Source organism: Erinaceus europaeus, chromosome 16, assembly GCF_950295315.1.
Source record: "Erinaceus europaeus chromosome 16, mEriEur2.1, whole genome shotgun sequence".
Classification (NCBI taxonomy): domain Eukaryota; kingdom Metazoa; phylum Chordata; class Mammalia; order Eulipotyphla; family Erinaceidae; genus Erinaceus; species Erinaceus europaeus.
Window position 1 is genome coordinate 57,115,025 of NC_080177.1, and position 24,646 is coordinate 57,139,670.

General features: G+C 40.7%; 1 protein-coding gene across 3 annotated transcripts in view; it reads right to left on the reverse strand.

Annotated features, from left to right (window-relative positions):
* The window catches only part of SLC12A6 (solute carrier family 12 member 6), a 135,081-nt gene that overhangs the window by 89,033 nt on the left and 21,402 nt on the right, over positions 1-24,646 (reverse strand). Inside the window, exon 1 of one of the 3 annotated variants that reach the window (XM_007521676.3) lies at positions 23,400-23,631. The exons of the other annotated variants lie outside the window; for them this stretch is intronic. Within the exon in view, the coding sequence (XP_007521738.1) occupies positions 23,400-23,523 (124 nt within the window). The 5' untranslated portion in view covers positions 23,524-23,631. Of the gene's footprint in view, positions 1-23,399; positions 23,632-24,646 lie in introns of those variants that run through there. 3 annotated transcript variants of the gene reach the window in all.

A 24,646-nucleotide genomic window follows, 5' to 3' on the forward strand; every position in this document is an offset into this window, starting at 1 on the left:
CCATTATGCTGCCCAGCCTAGTCTAATGTTCTGAGAACTTATTTTTACACTTTTCAATAATCTATCATTCTAACAATCTTGATATAAAAGTGCAATAGCCTAAAACAAGTTATTTGGAATTTTCAAAGAATGTACCTGAATATAATAGAGAAGTAACCAAATAATTAGAGTAGGTATGATCTTCGAGGGTGGCATACAGATGACTTTCTTTTTTGAAAAGAGTGATCTTCCTGCACTGTTTAATATACTCCCTAGGCTTCAGAACTATGCCGTTGTCGTTACTTGTTTTTATCAGAGCACTGTTCAATTCTGGCTTAAGGTGATGCCAGAGATTGAAACTGGAACCTTAGAGGCTTAGGCAGGAAAGTCTTTTGCATAACCTTCATGCTATCTCCTCAGGTGATGCACAGTCAATCTAGAATTTTTACTCTGAGATGAGTAGAAATGTATTTTTTGTGTAGTTCCCTACAGTTTCAAATTAAGATTTCTATTTTTCCTTTGTTATAGTTTAAAAATGTAGGACAGTCTTTAATGTATACTTACATGCTAAAGTGAAAACTAACCTCCAAGTACCTGTAAATGCTTACTATATATAAAAGCTAGACAAAGGGCAAATCTAGGAGAGAAAAAAAAAAAAAGGCTCATTGGGAGTCAGGCGGTAGCACAGTGGGTTAAGCGCACGTGGTGCAAAGTGCAAGGACCAGTGTAAGGATCCCGGTTCCAGCCCCCGGCTCCCCACCTGCAGGGGAGTCCCTTCACAGGCAGTGAAGCAGGTCTCCAGGGGGTCTCTCTTTCCTCCTGTCTTCCCCTCCTCTCTCCATTTTTCTCTGTCCTATCCAACAACAATAATAACAACTACAACAACAATAAAACAAGGGCAACAAAAGGGAATAAATAAATAAATTTTTAAAAAGGCTCATGAACCCACTAGAATGAAGCTAGCTATGCCTGTGAAGCATTGTGACTGGTAAATAGGTTTAAAGTGATAGGTATGCAATCCACATTGATAGCATTGTTCTGATTTTATATATATATTTCTACGTTCTATTATACTAAATCTCAACTCTCCTATTTAACATTTTTCCTGCCTGTCACTCAAGAGGGCACACCCAAGTCTGACTAAGACTGGGAGTTGCCCAACATATTACTCAAAATGATATTTATTTTAGCAAATTACTTCCTGTAATGGTAAGTTTTCCAAGAATTTTTAATTCTTTTTATTTTTTAATAGCCTTCTAAATTAAGCTACACCCTAACTTAAAATGTAGTCAGGTAATATTTAAAAACCTGTGTGACTCTCTATTAATTATACCCCTTTCCCATATTAGGGAGCTACTTTCTTCCCTGATCCAGCTTTCTGTCCCTCTTCCAATCATGACATCATCTCCCCAGATAATAACTTGGATCCACCTGCATATCAGATTTCAGGCTCAGAAAAAAAAAAAAAAAAAAAGCTAGTATAGCCACAGGCCCTTTGGAATATAACTAAAATATGCCTACTAGCTATCTACAAAATGGAGGACCCCACAACTCTTCATCTACACTATTCTAGCCTTTAGGTTCATGACTGTTCAACAATTTGTTTGGCTTTGTATGTTAACTCTCTTTTCAGCCACCAGTTTCCAGATGCTAGCATAATGAGACCAGACTTCCCTGGACAGACAACCCTACTCTATCTACTAGGGAAAGAGAGAGGCAGACTGGGAGCATGGACCGACCAGTTAACGCCCATGTTCAGCGGGGAAGCAATTACAGAAGCCAGACCTTCCACCTTCTGCATCCCACAATGACCTTGGGTCCATACTCCCAGAGGGTTAAAGAATAGGAAAGTTATCGGGGAGGGGATGGGATATGGACAGCTGGTGGTGGGAATTGTGTGGAGTTGTACCCTCTTATCCTATGGTTTTGTCAGTGTCTCCTTTTTATAAATAATAAAAAAAAAATACAGAATAACTCTCGTGTCTGAGGCTCCAAAGTCCCAGGTTCAATCCCCCACACCACCATAAGCCAGAGCTGAGCAGTCCTCTGGTAAAAAAAAAAAAAAAAGAAAAGAAAAACGAAAGAAATATAAATACAGAAATAGAAACATGCATCTTTTCACAACAGATAAATACAATCAGAAAAAATGAACCTGGGTGGGGTTAGGTAGCATAATGGTTATACAAATAGACTATTATTATTTTATTATTATCTTTATTATCTTTATTTTTTTAATAGAAACAGCCAGAAATTGAGAAGGAAGGGGGAGATAGAGAAGAAGAGAGACACCTGCAGCACTGTTCTGTTTTATCTCGTGAAGCTTTCCCCTTGCAGTTGGGGACCAGGGACTTGAACCCAGGTCCTTGTGCACTCAACCAGGTGCATCACCACCCGGCTCCCACAAAGAGACTCTTATGCCTGAACCTCCAAAGTCCCAGATTCAATCCCCCACATCACCATTAGCCAGAGCTAAGCATTGCTCTGGTAAATATATATATATATTTTTTTTCTTACAGCTGTAATGATATAATAGTTTCGTAAAATTGATATTTGCTCAATATATTTAATATTTTCTGGGCAAATGGGAAAGACTAGAGATTTTATTTAGTTTCTTGCCATATGACTTGGAGACTTAAGAAAAATGACTGTGGGTGGTACTCACTTGCAAAAATGTCTCAGTAAATAGTTTTTCTGAAGAGTCTTATTATTTTCCCTAGCTTGGCCCAGAGCAATAGTCTTTACCTAAATCTCCCTTGATAATCACTTCATTTATCATACTTAGTAGGGAATTTTAAGCAAAGAAAGGCTAGACTATATCTTGTACCTAAAACTCAGTATTGAAGTTTTTGGCTCCTCATTAAAAAAGGATCAATAATTTTCTTCTCTTTTTTAAAGGAAGAGACATCACTACACTGAAGGTTACTCCAGTGCATCCATGCTCAAACCTGGGCAAGGTGCATGTCAAAGCAAGCACCCTTCACACAATTTGATGCAAAGTAAGATGTACAGACACGTCTCGGGGAAATGTGGAAATGTACCCTCCTGACAATTCTGTAGGGCAGGGCTAGGGAATGTCTAGTCTTCAGGCTATTGTCATTTGGTCTGGCCTTGCCAAGGCAACTGCAAGTTGGACTTGAAATGCAGCAGTGCTAATTCTTAAGTTGATAACTTTATAAGGACTGTAAATATATATATGTCAAATGTCATTTGGATGTTATAAATATCCAAATGACTCTTGGCAGGAAAAAGGTTCCCCACCTCTGCTGTAAATCAACATTCCCTCAATAAAATGATGCTGAAGTTGGAAAAAGGGGGGGGAGGGGCAGGCAGTGGCACATCTGGGTAAGTGTACACATTACAGTGTGAAAGGACCCAGGTTCAAGCCCCTGGTGAAGCAGGGCTGCAGGTGTCTGTCATTTTCCCTTCATATCTCCCCTTCCCTCTTAATTTCTATCTCTATCTAATAATAATAAAAATATTAAAATAAAAAGTTGGCGCCCTCCCAGGTGAGCTATCTTGCCAGACCCTGAACAGTAATTTAATTAAACAATAATCAACAGTGGAGACTGTTGCATAATTGTTCAGAAAAAGTAGGCATGGCCAAGGGCATATATATTAGGCCATTCTGTTTATTATATTAATGTTTATGTTATCTGGGCATACTACAAAAACTGTAATATTCCAGAAATTGAAAGTTTTAACACATTTCTAATTTTCTCTACTCCAACTTTAAAGAAACACAGCAGCATTATCCTATGAGACTTTTTTTCAGTGTCGCACTGAGGAATAAATCCAGGGCCTTGCACATATGTGAAGTTACTTCTGAGTGGCATCTGGAGGCCAATTTTTGATTCTCTGTTTTAATAGGGAAAGGAAAGACACATATACACATAACAACAGTACTTCGTCATTCATGGAGCTCCCCATGCTGTCCATGAGGTGCCTGGAGTCAAACCCAAGAATTTATGTATGGTAAGGTTAGCGCTCTATGAGGTGAGCTATCTTCTATCCCCTAAACACCATTCTAACCAGTAGAAATGTAGTAACAAAGAACTTCCTCCTTATGTTAATAAGAAAAAGCTACATAATAAATGCCTGTATGTCAAGAGTGAAAGAAGTCACAAAACAAAAAAACTGGCAAGTAATTAGAATGGTCTGTGTCCTAGTTTAGATAGTTACTGTAAAAAGGTCACTCGAATAATAGGACATTTGATTAGAAACTTTGAAGTAAGGCATCTAGTTAAACAAATGTCTGTGCATGCGCGTGTGTACACACACACACATATACACACTCTCAGAAGAAGAGTCAGAAGAATCAAGGAAGATCTGTTTGCATGTTCAACGAGTAGCAGAAGGGAAAGGTCAGAGGTCAGGTTAGCAGGAAAGCAGCAGTGTAACAGTGACAGAACACAGAATAAAATATACATGTGTGGGATGTGAGGGCCATCTGGCTGCGACATCTGTCACCCCACTGATCACCAGGGTTGATTCGGCTGATCTGGGTGGCTAGGCGCGTGTCACCTTCCTCCCTCACCGCTCCATGTGTGTCCCTCCCGAAGCTGCGTGCTCTATTGAAGAGGATGGCCTTCCCCAAATAGAGAGGGACTGGTAGCCGAGTTCCCCTGCTAGAACCTCCAAACAAGCTCTCAAGATATACGTGTGTGACAAAGGGTGAACAGATCATGTGGGGTATTGTAGGAATTTTGATTTTACTTTTAGAGTTATCTAGGTAACTATCCAAAGGCTTTGTTTTAATACAATCCTTTTAGTTGCGGTCTGGAGAAGAGATTACAGGAGGCAAATTAAGCAGAGAAAAGTAGAAAAATAGGAAGCTTTTGCAGTGGTCTAATGGCAGTTTGGATGAAATCATAAATCAGTAAAAATACAGAGAAGTAGTCAGATGCTGGGCATGTTTCAGAGGGAGGGCTCACAAAATTAACATGCTAATGGGCACATTCAGGGGAAGATGGAAAGAAAGAATGAACTCAAAGTTCTTTCTAGAGCAATTATAAGAACACAGATGCTACTTGCTGAGTTATAAAAAAGACTGGGAGAAGAGAAGTGATGAAGACAAAGGTGAAGCAGACTCACTGTGATAGCTATGCAGCTGTCCTGGAACAAACAAGAGGCACAGCTCAAAGAGAACAGGACTTGGATGCAGAAAAAAAAATGGTAAGATTAGGCTGGGGAGATAGCATCATAGGTAGAGTAACAGACTTTTGCGCATGCCAGAGATACCAAAGGGCCAAGGTTTAATACCTGGAACCACGGTAAGCCTGAGCTGAGTAGTGCTCTAGTTAAAAGAAAACATACAAATGGTGAGGTCCTAGCTCTACCATACAGTGTTCATTTAACTCTGATGAAATAATTTAACATTTCTTAGCCTTGACCCATGGAGACAGAGCCATAGTCTCTTCTATCTGAGGTTTTGAGGTAACAGATTCAATTCCTGGCACCATCAATAGCCAGAGCTAAGCAATGCACTGATTAAAAAAGAGACACACGGGGGTCGGGCGGTGGTGCAGTGGGTTAAGTGCATGTGGCGCAAAGCGCAAGGACCGGCACAAGAATCTCGGTTGGAGACCCTGGCTTCCCACCTGCAGGGGAGTCGCTTCACAGGCGGTGAAGCAGGTCTGCAGATGTCTATCTTTCTCTCCCCTTCTCTGTCTTCCCCTCCTCTCTCCATTTCTCTCTGTCCTATCCAACAACGAACAACATCAACAATGGCAATAATAATAACCACAACGAGGCTACAACAAGGGCAACAAAAGGGGTAAAAAATGGCCTCCAGGGGAGTCGGGCTGTAGCGCAGCAGGTTAAGCGCAGGTGGCGCAAAGCACAAGGACCGGCATAAGGATCCCGGTTTGAACCCTGGCTCCCCACCTGCAGGGGAGTCGCTTCAAAGGAGGTGAAGCAGGTCTGCAGGTGTCTATCTTTCTCTCCCCCTGTCTTCCCCTCCTCTCTCCATTTCTCTCTGTCCTATCCAACAACGACAACAACAATAATAACTACAACAATAAAACAACAAGGGCAACAAAAGGGAATAAATAAATAAAATAAATATATATAAAAAAAAGGCCTCCAGGAGCGGTGGAGTCATGGTGCAGGCACCGAACCCAGCAATAACCCTGGAGGAAAAAAAAAAAAAGACACACACAGTGGTCTGGAAGATGGCACAGTGGGCAAAGCATTGGACTCTGAAGCATGAGGTTCCAAGTTCAATTCCTAGCAGCACATATAACAGAGTGATGTCTGGTTCTTTCTCTCTTTCTCAATAAATAAATAAAATATTTATAAAAACACAAACCTTTATTTACTACATAAAGAGCAGAAAAATAAGGCTCACTATAAATAATAATATTGAGCCAGGAGGTGGTGCACCTGGTCCCCACTATCTGCAGGGGGAAAGCTTCATGAGTGGTGAAGCAGGGCTGTGGGTGTCTCTCTTTCCTCCCTTTCTATCTCCCCCTCCACTCTCAGTTTCTGTCTTTATCCAATAATTAATAAATTATTTTAAAAAGTAAAATAATAAAGCTTACTACAGAAAATTATTGAAGCTATTCATTACCTGAAAAAGTGGTATGTCAAGGAATGATCTTTAGTAAAAATAGTAAAAATTACAGTGTGAGGTGCCAGGAGATAGCTCTTGCAGCCAAGCACACACTTTCCCATGCATGAGAACCTGGGTTCGAGCCCTTGACTACCACAAAAGAGCACAATGGAAAGGAAAAGCTTCAGGAGTGGAGAAGCAGTGCTGTGGTATCTCTCCCCCTCTACTTGTCTCAATTTCCCTCTCTGTCTTTCACCCTCTATCTGAAAAGAACAACAACAAAATAGTCTACAGAGAACATCATGCAGCCACCAAGCTCCAGTGAAGCCTGGGAAGCAATGGGGAAAAATTATAGTTCTGCAGATAGTCATGGTAAAGGTTAGAATTTAAGAAGCTGAAAATATTTCTTCTGACTAAACACTTTGCAGTACAATGATGCTGAAGAAAATGTCAAAGTAAGTGGGTGAATACTTGGCACTCATAAAAAAAAACACAGGCTTAAGATAGTACCACCATGTGGTATTAATAGCTAGTCTCATTTGGTTCAATAATGTTACATTTATAATCTGGATAAAATATGCATTCACAAACAACATACCAGCCCCTTTGTGCTACTTATTATTTCTTTAATAAATATTTATGGAGTTGGTGTATTGCACCAAGTGAAAGACTGTGGTGTGGATAGGAGGGAGAGTACAGGTCCTGGAAAAGGATAACAGAGGACCTAATGGGGGTTGTATTGTTTTGTGGAAAACTGAGAAATGTTATGCATGTACAAACTATTATAGTTATTGTCTACTGTAATTACAGAAGTCAGACCTTCCACCTTCTGCATCCCACAATGACCTTGGGTCCATACTCCCAGAAGGTTAAAAAATAGGAAAGCTATCAGGGGAGGGGATGGGATACGGAGTTCTGGTGGTGGGAACTATGTAGAGTTGTACCCCTCTGATCCTATGGTTTTGTCAGTGTTTCCTTTTTATAACTAAAATAAAATAAAAATTCATGCCCCACTTAAGCAAGTACAAAAAAAAAAAAAAAACCATTAATCTCCCAATAAAGAAATTTAAAAAATTACAACAATAAAACAAGTGCAACAACAACAAAAAATTAAAAAATAAATAAGTAAATAAATATTCATGGGCCGAGTGGTGGTTCGCCTACCTAGTTGAGGCACACATGCTACAATGCACAAGGACCCGGGTTTAAGACCCCAGTTCCCACCTGCAGGGGGAAAGCTTTGTGAGTGGTGACACAGTGCTGTAGGTGTCTGTCTCTCTATCTCCCCCCTTCCTTCTTGATTTCTGACTGTATCCAATAGATATTTTTTAAAATGAAAAATAATATTCATAAAATATTTATTGTATCTTTAGCTTGAAAATTTTATTAAACTCATTTTGTCTTAAATATTTTAGCAAGTTAGTCTTTTTTTTTTTTAACAAAGTAGTTCTTGGCTGTCTTATGGTGGTGCAGGAATTCAAATGAGGATCTCTGGTGCCTCAGACATACAAGTCTATTGCACTATTTATTGCACTATATCCCTGGCTCATCTTAGTACATTTTGACTGAGTATTTACTGATTTATTATGGATCACTAACTGCACCCCCTAAGTCACTATAATTTTCTCTGAGCTAGTTTCTTCCCCCTCCCCTGCCCTTTTTTTTTTTTTTTTTTTTTTGCCTCCAGGGTTATTGCTGAGGGCCTTGGTTATGCTCGATTTTATTGCTTTGGCCTGCTTTCTCAACTAAGTTGAGAAAAGAGAGCTAGAGAGAAGAGTGACACCACAGTACCAGAGCTTCTTCCAGTGCCAACACACTTCCTTTAAAATTTTTATTATCTTTATTTATTGGATAGAGGCAGCCAGAAATCAAGAGGGAAGGGGGTGATAGAGAAGGAGAGAGACAGAGAGACACCTGCAGCCCTGCTTTACCACTGGTGAAGCTTTCCTCCTGCAGGTGGGGACCAGGGATGGAACCCAGGTCCTTGCACACTGCAATGTGTGCACTCAGCCAGGTGCGCAACCACTCAGCCCCCATAGCACTTTCTGTGTGATGAAGTATGGCAAGGCAAGCGTCCTAGCTAGTAAGCTATCTTTCCCTTAGCCCCTGAATAACTAAGATTCCCTTAATAATTGAGATCCTGATTCTCTAGATGTGATTCCACTTTCTCATAAAAGTCCTGCAAGTAATCCTACTAATGGAAAGTCAGTGCCCTTTATTAAATCGTTTTGATGGGTACACTAGACTATATTTAACATCTCTTCAAAATTCTGAGATCTCTTTTGTAACCGGCTCACAGCCTCTGCTTGGCAACAGTATCTAGGAAGATTAAAATCGTTTGTATTACATCTATTTTTAGTTAATATTCTATTTGTGGCAAACATGCTGCTATTTCATTTAGTGACACATCCTTCTTTATAAAGGAAACCAGAAAAGCAGTGACTCAAAAAAAAGATAAAATGAACGTAAAGATGATACACAAAAATGGAAAGATTATAAAGGTTTTCTCTAAAGTACTAAATTTAGGGGAAAATTCTTACTACTGTCATAGAAAATGTGCACAAGAGATCTATGAAGGGGGGTCGGGCGGTAGCGCAGCGGGTTAAGCGCACATGGCGCGAAGCAATGATGCCGGTTCGAGCTTCCGGCTCCCCCACCTTCAGGGGAATTGCTTCACAGGCGGTGAAGCAGGTCTGCAGGTGTCTATCTTTCTCTTCCCCTCTCCGTCTTCCTCTCCTCTCTCCATTTCTCTGTCCTATCCAACAACAACTACATCAATAACTACAACAACATTAAAAAAGTAAAAAAAAAACAACAGTCAGGCGGTGGCACAGCGGGTTAAGTGCACATGGCGCGAAGTGCAAGATCCCGGTTCCAGCTCCCCACCTGCAGGGGGGTTGCTTCACAGGTGGTGAAGCAGGTCTTCAGGTGTCAACTTTTCTCTCCCCCTGTCTTCCCCTCCTCTCTCTATTTCTCTGTCCTATCCAACAACGACATCAATGGCAACAACAATAATAATAACCACAATGTTAAACAACCAGGGCAACAAAAGGAGGAGGGGAGAAAGCCCGGAGTCAAGCGGTAGCACAGAGGGTTAAGCGCACGTGGCGCTAAGCAAGGACCGACTTAAGGATCCCGGTTCTTAGCAAGGACCGACTTAATGATCCTGGTTCGAGCCCCCAGCTCCCCACCTGCAGGGGAGTCACTTCACAGGCGGTGAAGCAGGTCTGCAAGTGTCTATCTTTCTCTCTCTCTCTCTGTCTTCCCCCTCCTCTCTCCATTTCTCTGTCCTATCCAATAACAACGACATCAATAATAACCACAACAAGGGCAACAAAAGGGAATAAATAAATATTAAGAAGAATTTTTTAAAAAATTTTTAAAAAGCCTCCAGGAGCAGTGGATTCATGGTGCTGTCACCAAGCCTCAGCAATAGCCCTGGAGGCAAAAAAAAAAAAGGGGGGGGGGAGGGGAAACTAGCTCAGAGAAAATTATAGAGACTTAGGGGATAGAGTTAGTGATCTTTGGATTAGATTTAGTGCTACAATAATCCCAAGGAATAGAGGAGTAATTGAGATTAAAGTTATGAGAACTTCAAATAGAACTTTCAAAAACCTTAAAAATGGTGATTCAGTGGGCTGGAGAGGTGGCTGAGTGATACACTTCATCTCTAACATCTATGAGGCCCTAAATTTAAGTTCCAGAACCACATTTTTAAAATGGGGTGAGAAGGATGTAGTAATGATTAGTAGTGTGCAGAACTTATATGGGTTAGGTTTTTGGCACTGCACAAAATAGCAGAGTGGTCTCTCTTGAGAAGAGAAAAAAAAAGGTGTTCCGGGAGGTGGCACAGTGGCTAAAGCACTGGACTCTCAAGCATGGGGTTATCAGTACAATCCCCAATAGCACATGTACCAGAGTGATGTCTGGTTCTTTCTCTCCTCCTATCTTCCAAATAAATAAATAAATAAATTTTTTAAAAAGGGGGAGGGGAGAAGGAGAGAAAGAAAATCATGGAGTGTTCAAAAACACAGGAAGGAAGAAACACAGCTCCTATTTGGGGTGTTTTGCTTGGAGGGACAGGGTTATGTTAGGAAAAGTCTGGGAAGTGTAAAGCAATTAGAAGACAGTTGGTAAAGTATCAGACTTGTATGCTTGAGGTTCATAGTTTGATCCTAAGCATTGCAAGTGCTAGGCTGGTGCTCTCTGTTATGTGTAAATAAAATACATTTTAAAAAGTAAAATGAGGGGAGCCGGGTGGTAGCGCAGCGGGTTAAGCGCATGTGGAGCAAAGCACAAGGACCAGCAGAAGGACGTCCAGGTTCAAGCCCCAGGCTCCCACCTGGAAGGGAGTTGCTTCACAAGCGGTAAAGCAGGTCTGCAGGTGTCTATCTTTCTCTCCCCCTCTCTGTCTTCCCCACCTCTCTCCATTTCTCTCTGTCCTATCCAACAACAACTATGACATCAATAACAACAATGGCCACAACAATAAAACAACAAGGACAACAAAAAGAGAATAAATAAATAAATAAATAAATAAATAAATATTATTTTTAAAAAAGTAAACTGAGGGAGTCAGGTGGTAACATAGCGGGTTAAGCGCACATGGCGCAAAGCGCAAGGACCGCCTGTAAGGATAAAGGTTCGAGCCTCTGGCTCCCCACCTACAGGGCAGTCGCTTCACAGGCAGTGAAGTAGGTCTGCAGATGTCTTTCTCTCTCCCTCCTTGTCGCCCCCTCCTCTTTTCATTTCTCTCTGTCCTATCCAACAAAGACAACAACAATTAAAAAAAAAAAGGCAACAAAAGGGAATAAATATTTTTTAATCTAAAAAAAAAAAAAAAAGAAAAATGCTAAAAAAATGAAATTATGTAAACGCCTAAAAATGAAGGAAGCAAGGATATGATATGCAAAATGAAGTGAATACCAACTTTATTAGAGACAGGCAGGTACACTTAAAGCACTGTGTTATTTATATGCAAATAACACATTGAGAATGGTCCCTAGGATAGTCTCTTATCTTTAGTGGCCTCTAGGCAACTGTTGTTATTAATTAAACCAAAACTCTGAATACCTACTATATGTTAGGCACTCTTTTAAAAATTTTTTTATATTTATTTTCCCTTTTGTTGCCCTTGTTGTTGTAGTTATTGTTATTGATGTTGTCATTGTTGGATAGGACAGAAAAAAATAAAGAGGAGGGGAAGACAGAGAGGGGGAGAGATAAGATACCTGCAGACCTGCTTCACTGCCTGTGAAGCGACCCCCCTGCAGGTGGGGAGCCTGGGACTCAAACCAGGATCCTAACACGGGTCCTTGCGCTTCACACCACGTGCACTTAACCCACAGCACTACTGCCAGACTCCCAACCCTTTAGTCTTAAGAAGTTTGGAGAGGAATGAGCTTAAATAAGAAATAATAATAATTGGTGTAATACTCCAATTCCATTTCAGGTTCGACTTGTGTTTTCTTTTCTAATCTTGTTTTTCAAGTTTTGGAGTATTACACCAAAGTAAGACTCTGCGGTGGGTGGGTGGGTGGGGAGAATACAGGTCCATGAAAAATGATGAATGAAATAGTGGGGGTTGTATTGTTAAATGGGAATCTGGGGAATGTTATGCATGTAAAAAAAAAAAAAAAAGAAGTAGAAACGCAAAGCAGAAATTGACTGAGTTTGGAGTATGGCACCAAAGTAAGAAAGCAGAAGTATACTAGAGTTTGCAGTGAGTACCTCCCTAACACTTCCTCTCCAAAGTCCAAGCTTTGGGTCCATGATTGCTCAACAATCTGTTTGGCTTTGCATGTTAACTCTCTTTTCAGTCACCAGGTTCCAGGTGTCATCAGGATGCCGGCCAGGCTTCTCTGGATTGAAGACCCCACCAATGTGTCCTGGAGCTCAGCTTCCCCAGAGACACACCCTACTAGGGAAAGAGAGAGGCAGACTGGGAGTATGGACTGACCAGTCAATGCCCATGTTCAGCGGGGAAGCAATTACAGAAGCCAGACCTTCTACCTTCTGCAACCCACAATGACCCTGGGTCCATGCTCCCAGAGGGATAGAGAATGGGAAAGCTACTGGGGAGGGGGTGGGATATGGAGATTGGGCAGTGGGAATTGTGTGGAGTTGTACCCCTCCTACCCTATGGTTTTGTTAATTAATCCTTTCATAAATAAAAAAAATTTAAAAAAAATAGAAAAAAAAGAAATAATAATAATTGTCATACATAAAATACTGTGTACATCAACTACAAAAATTAAAGTGATGGTATCAAGGGATGATAAAGCTAAATATTAAAATTCATAAAATATATGTATGCATGGGGGGAAGGAAGATTGCTCACATAATGGCTAGCAGTAGGGGAGCTCCATGAATGGTGGGTTGGTTCTATAGTCTCTCTCTCCACCACCCTCTCTCATAATATATAAAAGCACAAATACATACATAAGTCAGTCCAGGGATGCCACTTAACAGTGGTTTGATATATGCACAAGGCTCTGGCTCTGCATTAAAAAAGAAAGGCACAGGGGTGGTAGGGCAGGTCAGTGTGTAGAGGCTACTTTTCATGTGTGAGGCCACAGCACTCCATGTGACTAAGGGATGCTCTGGTCTTTCTCTCTCCCTCATAAAACAAACAAACAACTCTTACCTAAAAATAGTTAATAAAGAGAGTAATGGTAAGAGAATATGGAGAAAGGGAAACATTCTGGTTAAAGGGACTAACAAATAAGGGCATAGCTAGTGAAAAAAGTTCTAGAGTAGAACAGGCAATAATATACGTAGCATACAAATAAATATATTGTGACACTGTCTTAGTATATATGTCTAACTGATAGGAAAAGAGAAGAAATAAGTGTTATAACTTGGGAAATGGCTTAGTGAGTAGAGTGCTGACTTAAATACCAGAGGACCAGATTCAATTTCCAGCAGCATACTTTTACCATAGAGGTTCCCTGGTTTCTCTCTTTCTCTTGTGAAATGAATCTTCTTAAAAAAAAAAAAAAAAAAAGTTAACAAGAAGGTGGCTAATATGAGAAGTTGAAGCAGTCAGTATAGCTGTTTCCAACTTTTTAATTTCTCGCCCTTCCTTCATTCAGCATATCTAACTGACGGTGGCTACTAATCTCTTCTCCATAGCACTGTCATTATATCCCCATCCTTTCTAGCTTGGACCGTTAAAATATTCAGTTATTCTTCCTGTCACCACAATTCTCACACATGCAAGCAATAGTCCATTTTCTTCCTATTAAAAATCTAAAAATCTACCTTTTTAATTTTAATTTTTAGACGGAGACAGAAGGTAGAAAGTGTTGTATGCTTTACATTGGGTTCTAGTTCTCCCCTGCCAAGAGAATTGCATCAATCCTGTTAATTTCGCTGCCCGCTTGGCCCCGCCCCAAAAGAACCCCGACAGAGGGTTCCTGAGTTCGAGAGTTTGAGAGTTAGAGAGTAAGAGAGAGTTCCACAGTGGAAGAGTTTCAGAGGGTTCCCCAGTACGAGAGTTGGAGAGTTCCCGAGTTACAGAGTAAGAGGGAGTGCTTGTGCCGCCGCAAAGAGTCAGCAGAGTTCTGTTTGGTGATTAGTTTGTCTTAGTTTATGAATCGTTGTTCCTGAATAAAGACATACAGCTTCCCTGCCCAGCCGTTGTCTCCGCGTCTCTGTTACCCGCCTGTGAAGCTAGACCCGCCCGGCAAGAGCCGTCCGAATTTTAACAACAAGAAAGTGTGTGAAAGAGACCACAGCACCAAAGCTTCCATCAAGGAGGTGGGGGCTGGGCTTGAACCTGGATGGGTGGCTGTAACTGACACAGCAGAGGCTAATGGCTTAAGTCCCTGTAAGTAGCTTCTGGTTCATCTTTTTGGACACCTTGGCTTATAGAATAAACTTATCCTTGGGGGAGCAGGACATTAAAGTTGCAGGACATTAAAAAAATTTTTTTAAGTATAAATTTATCCTGGCAGTCAAGTTTATTAGAGACAGGCAGGTATACTTCTTTACACCACTCTCTACATGCTAACACTTCAATGTGTTTATTCTCTAGAACCAGCTAGCTACTCTTCTCTATTTATTACACTTAGTCATGAATCTTCTGCTTCATATTCTCCAAAATACTTTGAGTCTTGATTCTAGACTCATGCATATTTAGTCAAAATTTCACTGAAAGCTTCCTTGTCCTCCTCTACTTACATTTGATGGTCCAACTCAACTGTATCTTCTTTCCTTAGGTCTGCAGGGAGGTTTCAGATTCTTTTTCTTTTATTGACTAGACAGAGGGAAACTGAAATGGGAGGGGAGGAGAGAGAGAGGGAGAGAGAAATATACATATGTGCAGCCCTGCCTGTGAGGCTTCCCCTCTGTAGATGGGGGGCTGGGGATTTGAACCTGGGTCCTTAAACATAGCGACGTATGTGCTCAACCAGGTGCACCACCACCCGGCCCCCAAGGTTTCATATTCTAACAGGTTTAATCTTCCTCTCAAGTGCTGAATATATGCTGTCTTGCTTTATATTTTAAGTAATCCGCCTAATATTTAGTTAGTGCTTTTAAGAATCAGACGGTATGCCAGGCACTAGCAGATAAACAAAGATGAACAGAACACAGTGGCTATCCTTATGGAGCTTTAGTATATAATTAGTCAGGGGAATTAAAATGCTGTATTGGGGTAGGGGCAAAGAGCCGTGGGATGGTACACATTACATCATATGCCTTGGAGAATGTAATGGAGAAGTCATTAAGGAGGAAGTAATATTTGAGTTCAGTTTTCAAGGAAGAGTATTTGTTGAATTGGTGGAAAGAATAACCCAGGAAGATGAAAAAACTGTGTGGAAACAATAGAGAAATTCATGAACTTTTGTTAAATTTGGACATTCTAGATCAAGTAGTAGTAGATATATGACCTGTTAAGTAGCACAGACTCCATTCTGTGGGCAGTATATTGACATTACAGGGTTTTAAAACTATTTATTATTTATTGCATAGATACAGAGAGAAACCGAGATGAGAAAGTGGAAATAGAGAGGGAGTTATAAATCAATATTAAATCTCTAATAAAAAATAAGTAAAAAACAAGACCAAAAAAAGCACTAACACTAGAGAGGGAAAGAAGAAAGACATCTGCAGTACTGTTTCTCCACTTATGAAGCTTCCCTCCTGTAAATGGGGAACCCAGGTCCTTGCACATTGTTACCACATGTGCTCAACTATGTGAACGAACACACCCTGTCCCCTACAGTTTTTTTTTAAGATTTTATTTCTTTATTAATGAGGAAGATAGGAGGAGAGAGAAAGAGCCAGGCATCACTCTGGCACATATGCTGCTGGGGATCGAACTCAGGACCTCATGCTTGAGAGTCCAAAGCTTTACCTCTGCACCACCTTCCAGACTACACCTACAGTTTTTAATGGGGGAGTAGATGAATGAGGTTTATATTTGAGAAAAATCCCTCAGGTACTGTCATGGATAACTTTGGGAGGCTAGACAAGAAGTGGTAGTGGATAATTCTGAACTAATATTGGGAAATTAATGGCTTACAGTCAACAAGTAAAACACAGTAGTTTGTACATGTGCAACATTTCTCCGTTTCCACGTAACAATTCAACCTCCTCTAGGTCCTCCTCTGCCAGCATGTTCCAGAACCCGAACCAAACCACCCCTACCCCCTAGTCTTTAATTTGATGAAATACTTTTTTTTTTTGCCTCCAGGGTTATCGACAAGGCTCAGTGCCTGCACTACAAATCCACTGCTCTTGGAGGCCCTTCTTTCCCCACCTTTTATTGTTTTTCCCTTGTTGTTACTGTTATTGTTGCCATTGCTGTTGCTGTTTTTTTTTTTCTGTTTTTTTTTGTTGTTGTTGTTGTTGTTTTTCCTTCTCCAGGGTTATTGCTGGGCTCGGTGCCTGCACCATGAATCCACCGCTCCTGGAGGCCATTTTTTCCCCCTTTTGTTGCCCTTGTTGTAGCTTCGTTGTGACTGTTATTATTGCCCTTGTTGACGCAATTCGTTGTTGGATAGGACAGAGAGAAATGGAGAGAGGAGGGGAAGACAGAGAAGGGGAGAGAAAGACAGACACCTGCAGACCTGCTTCACCGCCTGTGAAGCGACTCCCCTGCAGGTAGGGAGCCGGGGGCTCGAACCGGGATCCGTACGCGGGTCCCTGCGCTTTGCGCCACATGCGCTTAACCCACTGGATTAGACACCTGCAGACTTGCTTTACCACTTGTGAAATGACTCCCCCTGCAGGTGGGGAGCTGGGGGCTTGAATTGGGATCCTTAAGCCTGTCCTGTGCCTCGTGGCATGTGTGCTTAACCCGCTGCACTAATGCCCAGCTCCCAATACATTAAAATTTTAATTATGGGGAGTCGGGCTGTAGTACAGCGGGCTAAGTGCAGGTGGCGCAAAGCACAAGGACCAGCATAAGAATCCCGGTTCGAACCCCGGCTCCCCACCTGCAGGGGAGTCGCTTCACAGGCGGTGAAGCAGGTCTGCAGGTGTCTTTCTCTCCTCCTCTCTGTCTTCCCCTCCTCTCTCCATTTCTCTCTGTCCTATCCAACAACAACGACAACAATAATAACTACAACAATAAAAAAACAAGGGCAACAAAAGGGAAAAAATAAATAAAATATAAAAAAATTTTAATTATGACAGAAACAGGGAAATAGGTTGAGAGAGGGAGAAAAGGAAAGAGAGAAAGGGAAACCCGCAGTCTGCTCCACCACTTGTGGAACTTCTCCCCTACATGTGAGGACTGGGGGCCTTTACCTGGATCCTTGTGAATGGTAACTTGTGTGTTTTTTCAGTGGAGCCACCATCTGGCCCCTATTTAAAAAAAAAAAAAATTAGAGGATGAACTTTCCTAAGAATCAGCATAAAGAAAGATGACAAAAAGAAAATGTTGGTATACAAAAAGAAAGTGCAACAAAAGAAGGAAACGGGAAATGATGAATTATGGCCTGGGAGGTGGCAAAACACCTAAAGCTTTGGGCCTAAAAGTATAATGTCTCAAGTTCTCATTCATTTCGTGCTCTAGCTCTCTTTCTCCCTAATGTTAATATATATATCCTAATGCTAATATACATATACATATATCCAGATTACTGTGTAGCTTTGGCTTATGGTGGTGCTGGGGATTGAACTGGGGATCCCTTGGTGCCTCAGGCTTGAAAGGCATTTTACATAACTATTATGCTGTCTCCCTCACCCTATAAATGAATATTTTTTACATATAAAATATGGATATAGAGGGCCAAGTAGTGGTGTATTACCATACACTAAGACCTGGGTTCAAGCCCCTAGTCCCTACCTGCAGGAGGGAAGATTCATGAATGCTAAGCAGTGCTGCAGGTATCTCGTCTCTCTTTATGATCCTCTTATCTCTTATCCTATCAAAAAATAAAATAAGATAAAATGCCACCAGAAGCAGTGGACATTATTATGCAGGCTTGACAACCCCCAATAGTAACCCTGGTAGCAGTTTTTTTTTTTAAATAAAATAAAGTAAAAAAAGAATATGGTTTCTCATGCTGCATTGAGTAAATTCTAATTCAAACAGTAATAATAAAATAAATAGATCTGACCAAAGAGACAGTACTATCAGCAGCACAACAAACTTTCATGTCTGAGGCATCAGGGAACTGATCCAAGTTCATTCCTCAGCGCCACTATCAACCAGAGCTGAGCGACGTTCTCGTTAAAAAAAGTAAAGATAAATAACTGACACAATATAAAAGTAAAGGTAGTGGGGGCTGGGAGGTAGCACAGCTGGTTAAGCGCACATGGCGCAAAGCGCAAGGACCGGTTTAAGGAGGCTGGTTCAAGTCCCCAGCTCCCCCACCTGCAAGGGGGGTCACTTCACAAGCAGTGAAGCAGGTCTACAGGTGTCTATCTTTCTCTCCTCCTCTGTCTTCCCCTCCTCTCTCCATTTCTCTGTCCTATCTAACAACAATGACATCAATAACAACAATAACTACAACAAGAAAACAAGGGCAACAAAAGGGAATAAATGAATAAACAAACTAAAAAAACACAGAGAAAAGACAAATTCAAAAGAGCAGACATTTCGAGACGTTGAATGAAGAAAAAATATCTAATAAAGTTTTGAAATTCAAAGAAATCACAGTTTCTGTCTTTCTATCCCTCTCTATCTCTCACCCTATCATAAAATAAAATAGCCACCAGAAGCAGTGGACAGTTTCAGGCTAACAAACCCAATAGTAACCTTGGTGACAATTTTCTTAAATAAAATAATAATGAATACGGTTTTTCATACTGCATTCAATAAATTCTAATTCAGGCGGTAATTTTAAAAAGGCTAAATCTAGGTAGTCGGGCGGTAGCGCAGCAGGTTAAGCGCACATGGCACAAAGCAGAAGGATCCCTGTTTGAGCCCCCTGCCCCCTCACCTGCAGGGGAGTCACTTCAAAAGCGGTGAAGCAGGTCTGTAGGTGTCTTTCTCTCCCCCTCTGTCTTCCCCTCCTCTCTCCATATCTCTCTGTCCTACCCAACAATGATAACAACAACAATAACTGCAACAATAAAACAAGGGCAATAAAAGGGAATAAATAAATATTTTTTAAAAGGCTAGATCTGGACCAAAGAGCACCATCAGCAGCACAAGTTAACAGGTGACTATAATGCGGAGTGAAGTACAGGTCATTTTTATGGATAAGCTACAGAGAAAACAGGATGAAGTACCTAGACTGAAAAGGGAGCAAACAGTCCAGATAGACACTGGGAAATTCTGACTTTCTACTTTTCCCCTCAAAGGCAAGATACAGAGTTATAATAGACTGGAATTCTAGTACTTATGATGGCAAAAATTCATGTACTTTTAAAAGTGAGTTTTGGTTATATCTGTAGTCTTATTTCTATTTTATCTTAAATTACCAGCACAGTGCAAATAAGTCTTATCTTTTAAAAAACATTTTAATAGATAATGTTCTTTCTATATATTTAATTTAATGTAACACTACATATTTTTCTTTCATAGTTATGAAAGGAAAAAACACTCAGACCAAAAAAGATTCAGGGCCAGGTGGTGAAACACCTGGTTAAGCACTCACATTAAAGTGAGCAAGGAACCAGGTTCAAGCTACTGGTCCCCACCTACAGGGGGAAAGCTTCAGGATTGGTGAAGCAGGACAGCAGGTGTCTCTCTGTCTCTCTCCCTCCTCCTCCCCTCTGAATTTCTCTGTCTCTATACAATAATAAATTAGTAAGAATGTTTTTAAAGAATAATTTAGTCACATACCTGGCTAATGCAGAACGCTTGCAACAACAACAAAAAAAAAACCAATCAATTTAGAATATTTAAATTTAGAATAAAGGGTTGGAACTTAACAATATTTCGATTAGCTGCTCAAAAACAAACAAACAAAAAACCCTGTTCTCAAGAACAAGGAGACCAAGGGCTGGGCATTGGCGCACCTAGTTGAGGGCACAAGTTACAAACGAAAGGACTCGGGTTCAAGCCGCTGGTCCCCATCTGCAGGTGGGAAGCTTCACAATTGGTAAAGAAGGTCTACAGGTGTCTCTCTCCATCTCTATCACCTCCTCCTCTCTCAATTTCTCTGTCTCTGTTAATAATAATAATAATATATATATATATATATAAAATATATATATCCTTCAAAACTTTTAATTTTTTTTCTTTCCACGTCTCTGTCTTCTTCCCCTCCTCTCTCCATTTCTCTCTGTCCTAACAATGACGATATCAATAACAACAATAATAACTACTACAAGGGCAACAAAAGGGAAAATAAATAATTTAAAATTTTTTAAAAAATTCTTTTAAAAAGGGGGGGGGTCGGGCGGTAGCGCAGCGGGTTAAGCGCACGTGGCACTAAGCAAAAGGACCGCGTAAGGATCCCAGTCAAGCCCCCGACTCCCCACCTGCAGGGAAATCGTTTCACTGGCGATGAAGCAGACCTGCAGGTGTCTATCTTTCTCTCCCTCTCTGTCTTCCCTTCCTCTCTCCATTTCTCTGTCCTATCCAACAGCAACAACATCAATAATAACAATAATGAAAATAACCACAACGATAAAAAAATAATAACAAGAAGAGCAACAACAAAGGGAAAAAAAAAGCCTCCAAGAGCAGTGGATTCGTGGTGCAGGCATTGAGCCCCAGTAATAGCCCTGGAGGCCAAAAAAAACAAAAAACTTTTAAGTGGTCCAGAAGGTGGTACAGTGGATAAAGCACTGGATTCTCAACCATGAGGTCCTGAGTTCAATCCCCGGCAACAAATGTACCAGTGGTGTCTGGTTCTTTCTCTCTTTGCCTATCTTTCTCATAAATAAATAAATTCTTCAACAATAATAACCACAACAGTGATAAAAACAACAAGGGCAACAAAAAAGGAAAATAAATAAAATATTAAAAAAATAAATTCTTAAAAAAAACTTTTACATATACATTTCCCTTTGAACTTAACCCTACAGGATATGAGGGCGATCTGGCTGCGACATCAGTCACCCCATAGATCGCCAGGGTTGATTTGGCTGATCTGGCTGACTAGGCGGGTGTCCCCTTCCTCCCTCACTGTGCCATGTGCATCCCTCCCGAAGTTGTGCGCTTGATGAAAGAGGACAGCCTTCCTGGAATAGAGACAGAACTGGTCTTAAGTTGAGGGTATACTAGTAGCTGCGCTCCCCTGCTAGAACCTCCAAACAAGCTCTAATTTAACCCTACAATAAAAATACATACAGTTTATTTAGTTTTTTTAAGGTTTTTTTTTTTCCCCTCCTCCAGGGTTATTGCTGGGCTCAGTGCCTGCACCATGAATCCACCGCTCCTGGAGGCCATTTTTCCCCCCTTTTGTTGCCCTTGTTGTAGCTTCGTTGTGGTTATTATTATTGCCCTTGTTGACACAATTCGTTGTTGGATAGGACAGAGAGAAGTGGAGAGAGGACGGGAAGACAGAGAAGGGGAGAGAAAGACAGACACCTGCAGACCTGCTTCACCGCCTGTGAAGCGACTCCCCTGCAGGTGGGGAGCCGGGGGCTCGAACCGGGATCCTTACGCCGGTTCCTGTGCTTTGCGCCACATGCGCTTAACCCACTGCGCCACCGCCCGACCCCCTTAAGGTTTGTTTTTTTTATTAGTGATTTGGCAAACGCTAGAAGAATTAGTGATTTAATATTGATTTACAAGATTGTAAAAGCTATAGTTGTAATAGAGGTGTAATTCCACACAGTTCCCACCACCAGAGTTCTGTGTCCCACCCCCCCTCCTTTGGAAACTTCCCTATTGTTTATCCCTCTGGAAGTATGGTCCAAAAATCTATTTGGGGTACAGAAGGTGGGAGTTCTGAAAACACATACAATTTAGATAACATACTGCCATCCTTTGTTGACTTGCCAAACAACAGGTCACTCAAGTAGATACTTTCTAGGCTGCTATGGAAAATGCCAAAATAGAAAGCATTATTAAATTCAAGTTAAGATTGTTACCTATTACTCCATCCTTGTCCAAAGCAATTACTACTTAGTACTGAAGAAAATGAAATCTTGAAATGACATTACAAGTTGTTGGCTCTCAAATGTTTTTTAATTTTCTAGTTGGTTGTTAATATATTAAGTCCTTTTAACATTCAGCTAATGTAAATCAAGTAAATTTCCCCAAATATAATGGAGCTGGTGAAGAAGAAATAAAAAAAATTTTTTTTTCCAAAGTGGCTTGGGAGGTACTTCAGTCAATAAAGCACTGAACTATCAAATATGAGGTCCTCAGTTCAATCCCTGGCACTGCACTTGCCAAAGTAGTGCTCTGACGCAGGGGAAAAAAAGGAGGTGAGAAAGAAGGAAAAAGAGAAAGAAAGAGAGAAAAGAGAGACACCTGGTTTGACAAATAATTTTCATAAAACCTTATCTTCCCCTAGCCAATTCTCACTGGGAGATAAAAATAAACAGTTTTTTTTTTTATACAGCTCTCATCTTTAGTTAAGAGTCTTACACACACACACACACACACACTCTCTCTCTCTCTCTCTCTCTCTCTCCACTTAGTCAAGCAAAAGCGTCTACAGCTGTTTACAGGAAAATAATATGATGAATTCGTTGCTAAAGAAAAAGTCAGGATCACAAACTGAAAAGAAACTTGAAAAGAAAAGGTATTCCCTTTGATTCACACACTGGAGAACTTACTGACAATTTATGAAATTTAAAGACTTAAAAAGAGGTTCAAACAACTGCATTTAAAACTATATCACTATGGTTTTAATTGCCTGTTTAAAAATTCAAAATAATAATGCCCCTAGCAAGTGCAGATATTACTATTCACAAAAAATAATAGGGATAATCACTATTCATTTCACATTATGAAAGGTAGTAAATTCATCAAATTCCTGATGCTATGATAGTTGCCATAATGAACATCTACTGTATTTTTGTTTTGTCCTTAAGAATACTTATGTCATTCATTATTGAATTTCTGTTTAACTGGAAAGTTGAGGCAAAATACTGAATGACTTAAGTCACAAGTGTAAAGTCCACCACACAAAACTATTGAACCATGATCCTCTTCATATACTTCCCCAGAAAAAAATTAAACTGCTGAGCAAAAGGTGAATTCTAAATTCTATATAAACTTTTACGGCACCTTTTTGCTTGAAAACTCTTTTTACAGTGCCATGGTTCCATTTCACCTGTTAGTAATGAACACAGAATTCTTTGTGGGGGAAAAATAAACCAGGCCATGAAATGAGAGAAGTGATCAGATATGCAAAGGAGTGAAGCAGAGGGACTGAAAAACATTTTAATCACATTACTTTCTCTCCATCCTTAAGGAGGCATTTTGAGTATTTTAGTTGCCATCATTGGTATTAGTTGCCAAAAACCCTTCAAGTTTCAAAAAATTCTCAAACCAAGGACTCACCTGGTTCCTCTGAGTGCAGAGTACGGGATTTTCTTTCTGCTAAACTGGGCTCCCCCTCTGAGGAGACCGAAGCTACTGCCCCCTCCTCCGTGTCCTCTACCTTGGTCACCGTAAAGTGCGGCATTGCTAGAGTTAAGAGATTCTCAGAGCTTTCTGTACTGAACTTCCTTACAGTCAACTTTCTCTGCCTGCCTCCTCTCCCTACTCAGTGTCCCAGCCAAGACTCTGATCGCTGCCAAGGGGGGACTGACCTAGGCGAGGAATCGGGAAGTACTTGAAGCTCACGTGACCTGCAGCCCCACTGGAGTGGAATCTGAAGACACGCCTTCTAGTGTTTATCATTCACTTAAAAGGATTAAGCACTCCACCCACGGCTTATTGTTGTTAAACTCCCCAGCACTGTAATGTATAGGCTGCTTCTCCAGAGTTGCCAAGAGCTGGACAGAATTCGCATACTGCCGCCACAGGGAACTCACCTATCTGTTTTCTTCCACCCAAGCCTCCCTAAAGGACACTTCATGATCTCCAATCTCTTGCCCTCAGACTTCACACAGAGGGAAGATTAGAAACAACGGTTCATTTTACAAACTGTCTACTTTAGACAAAGACTAGTCTTCTATCAATTTAGAAAATGAAAGAATTATATGCAACTTTTCTATTGTTGCTTTACTTCAAATCGTATGATGGGAAGTCAATGACACACATGGGTGGCGGTAGATAGCATAAGGGTTATGTAAAAAGACTCTCATGCCTGAGGCTCTAAGGTCCCAGATTCAATCCCATAAATCAGAGCAGGTCAGTACTCTGGTGAAAAGAAAAAAAAAAAAAAAGAAAGAAAAAAAAGTCATACACATTAATCCAAGTTTTTTCTTTTTTTAATTTTTAATTTTTTATTATCTATATTTATTTATTGGATAGAGACAGACAAAAATCAAGAGGGAAGGGGGAGATAGAGAGGGAGAGAGACAGAGAGACACCTGCAGTTCTGCTTTACCACTTGTGAAGCTTACCCCCTGCAGGTGGGGACAGGGGCTCAAACCTGGGTCCTTGCATATTATAACATGTATGCTCAACCAGATGCACCACCACCTGCCCCCCCCAAGTTTTTTCTTATCCTTCAGATAAGAGTATTCATTCAGCAAATATTTAATAAACACATGTATATTATACAAGATGCAGTGTTAGACATGTAGGGTATAACAGTACATCCAAGAAAAGGCATTCACTTTCCCAAAAAGTTCAAGTTC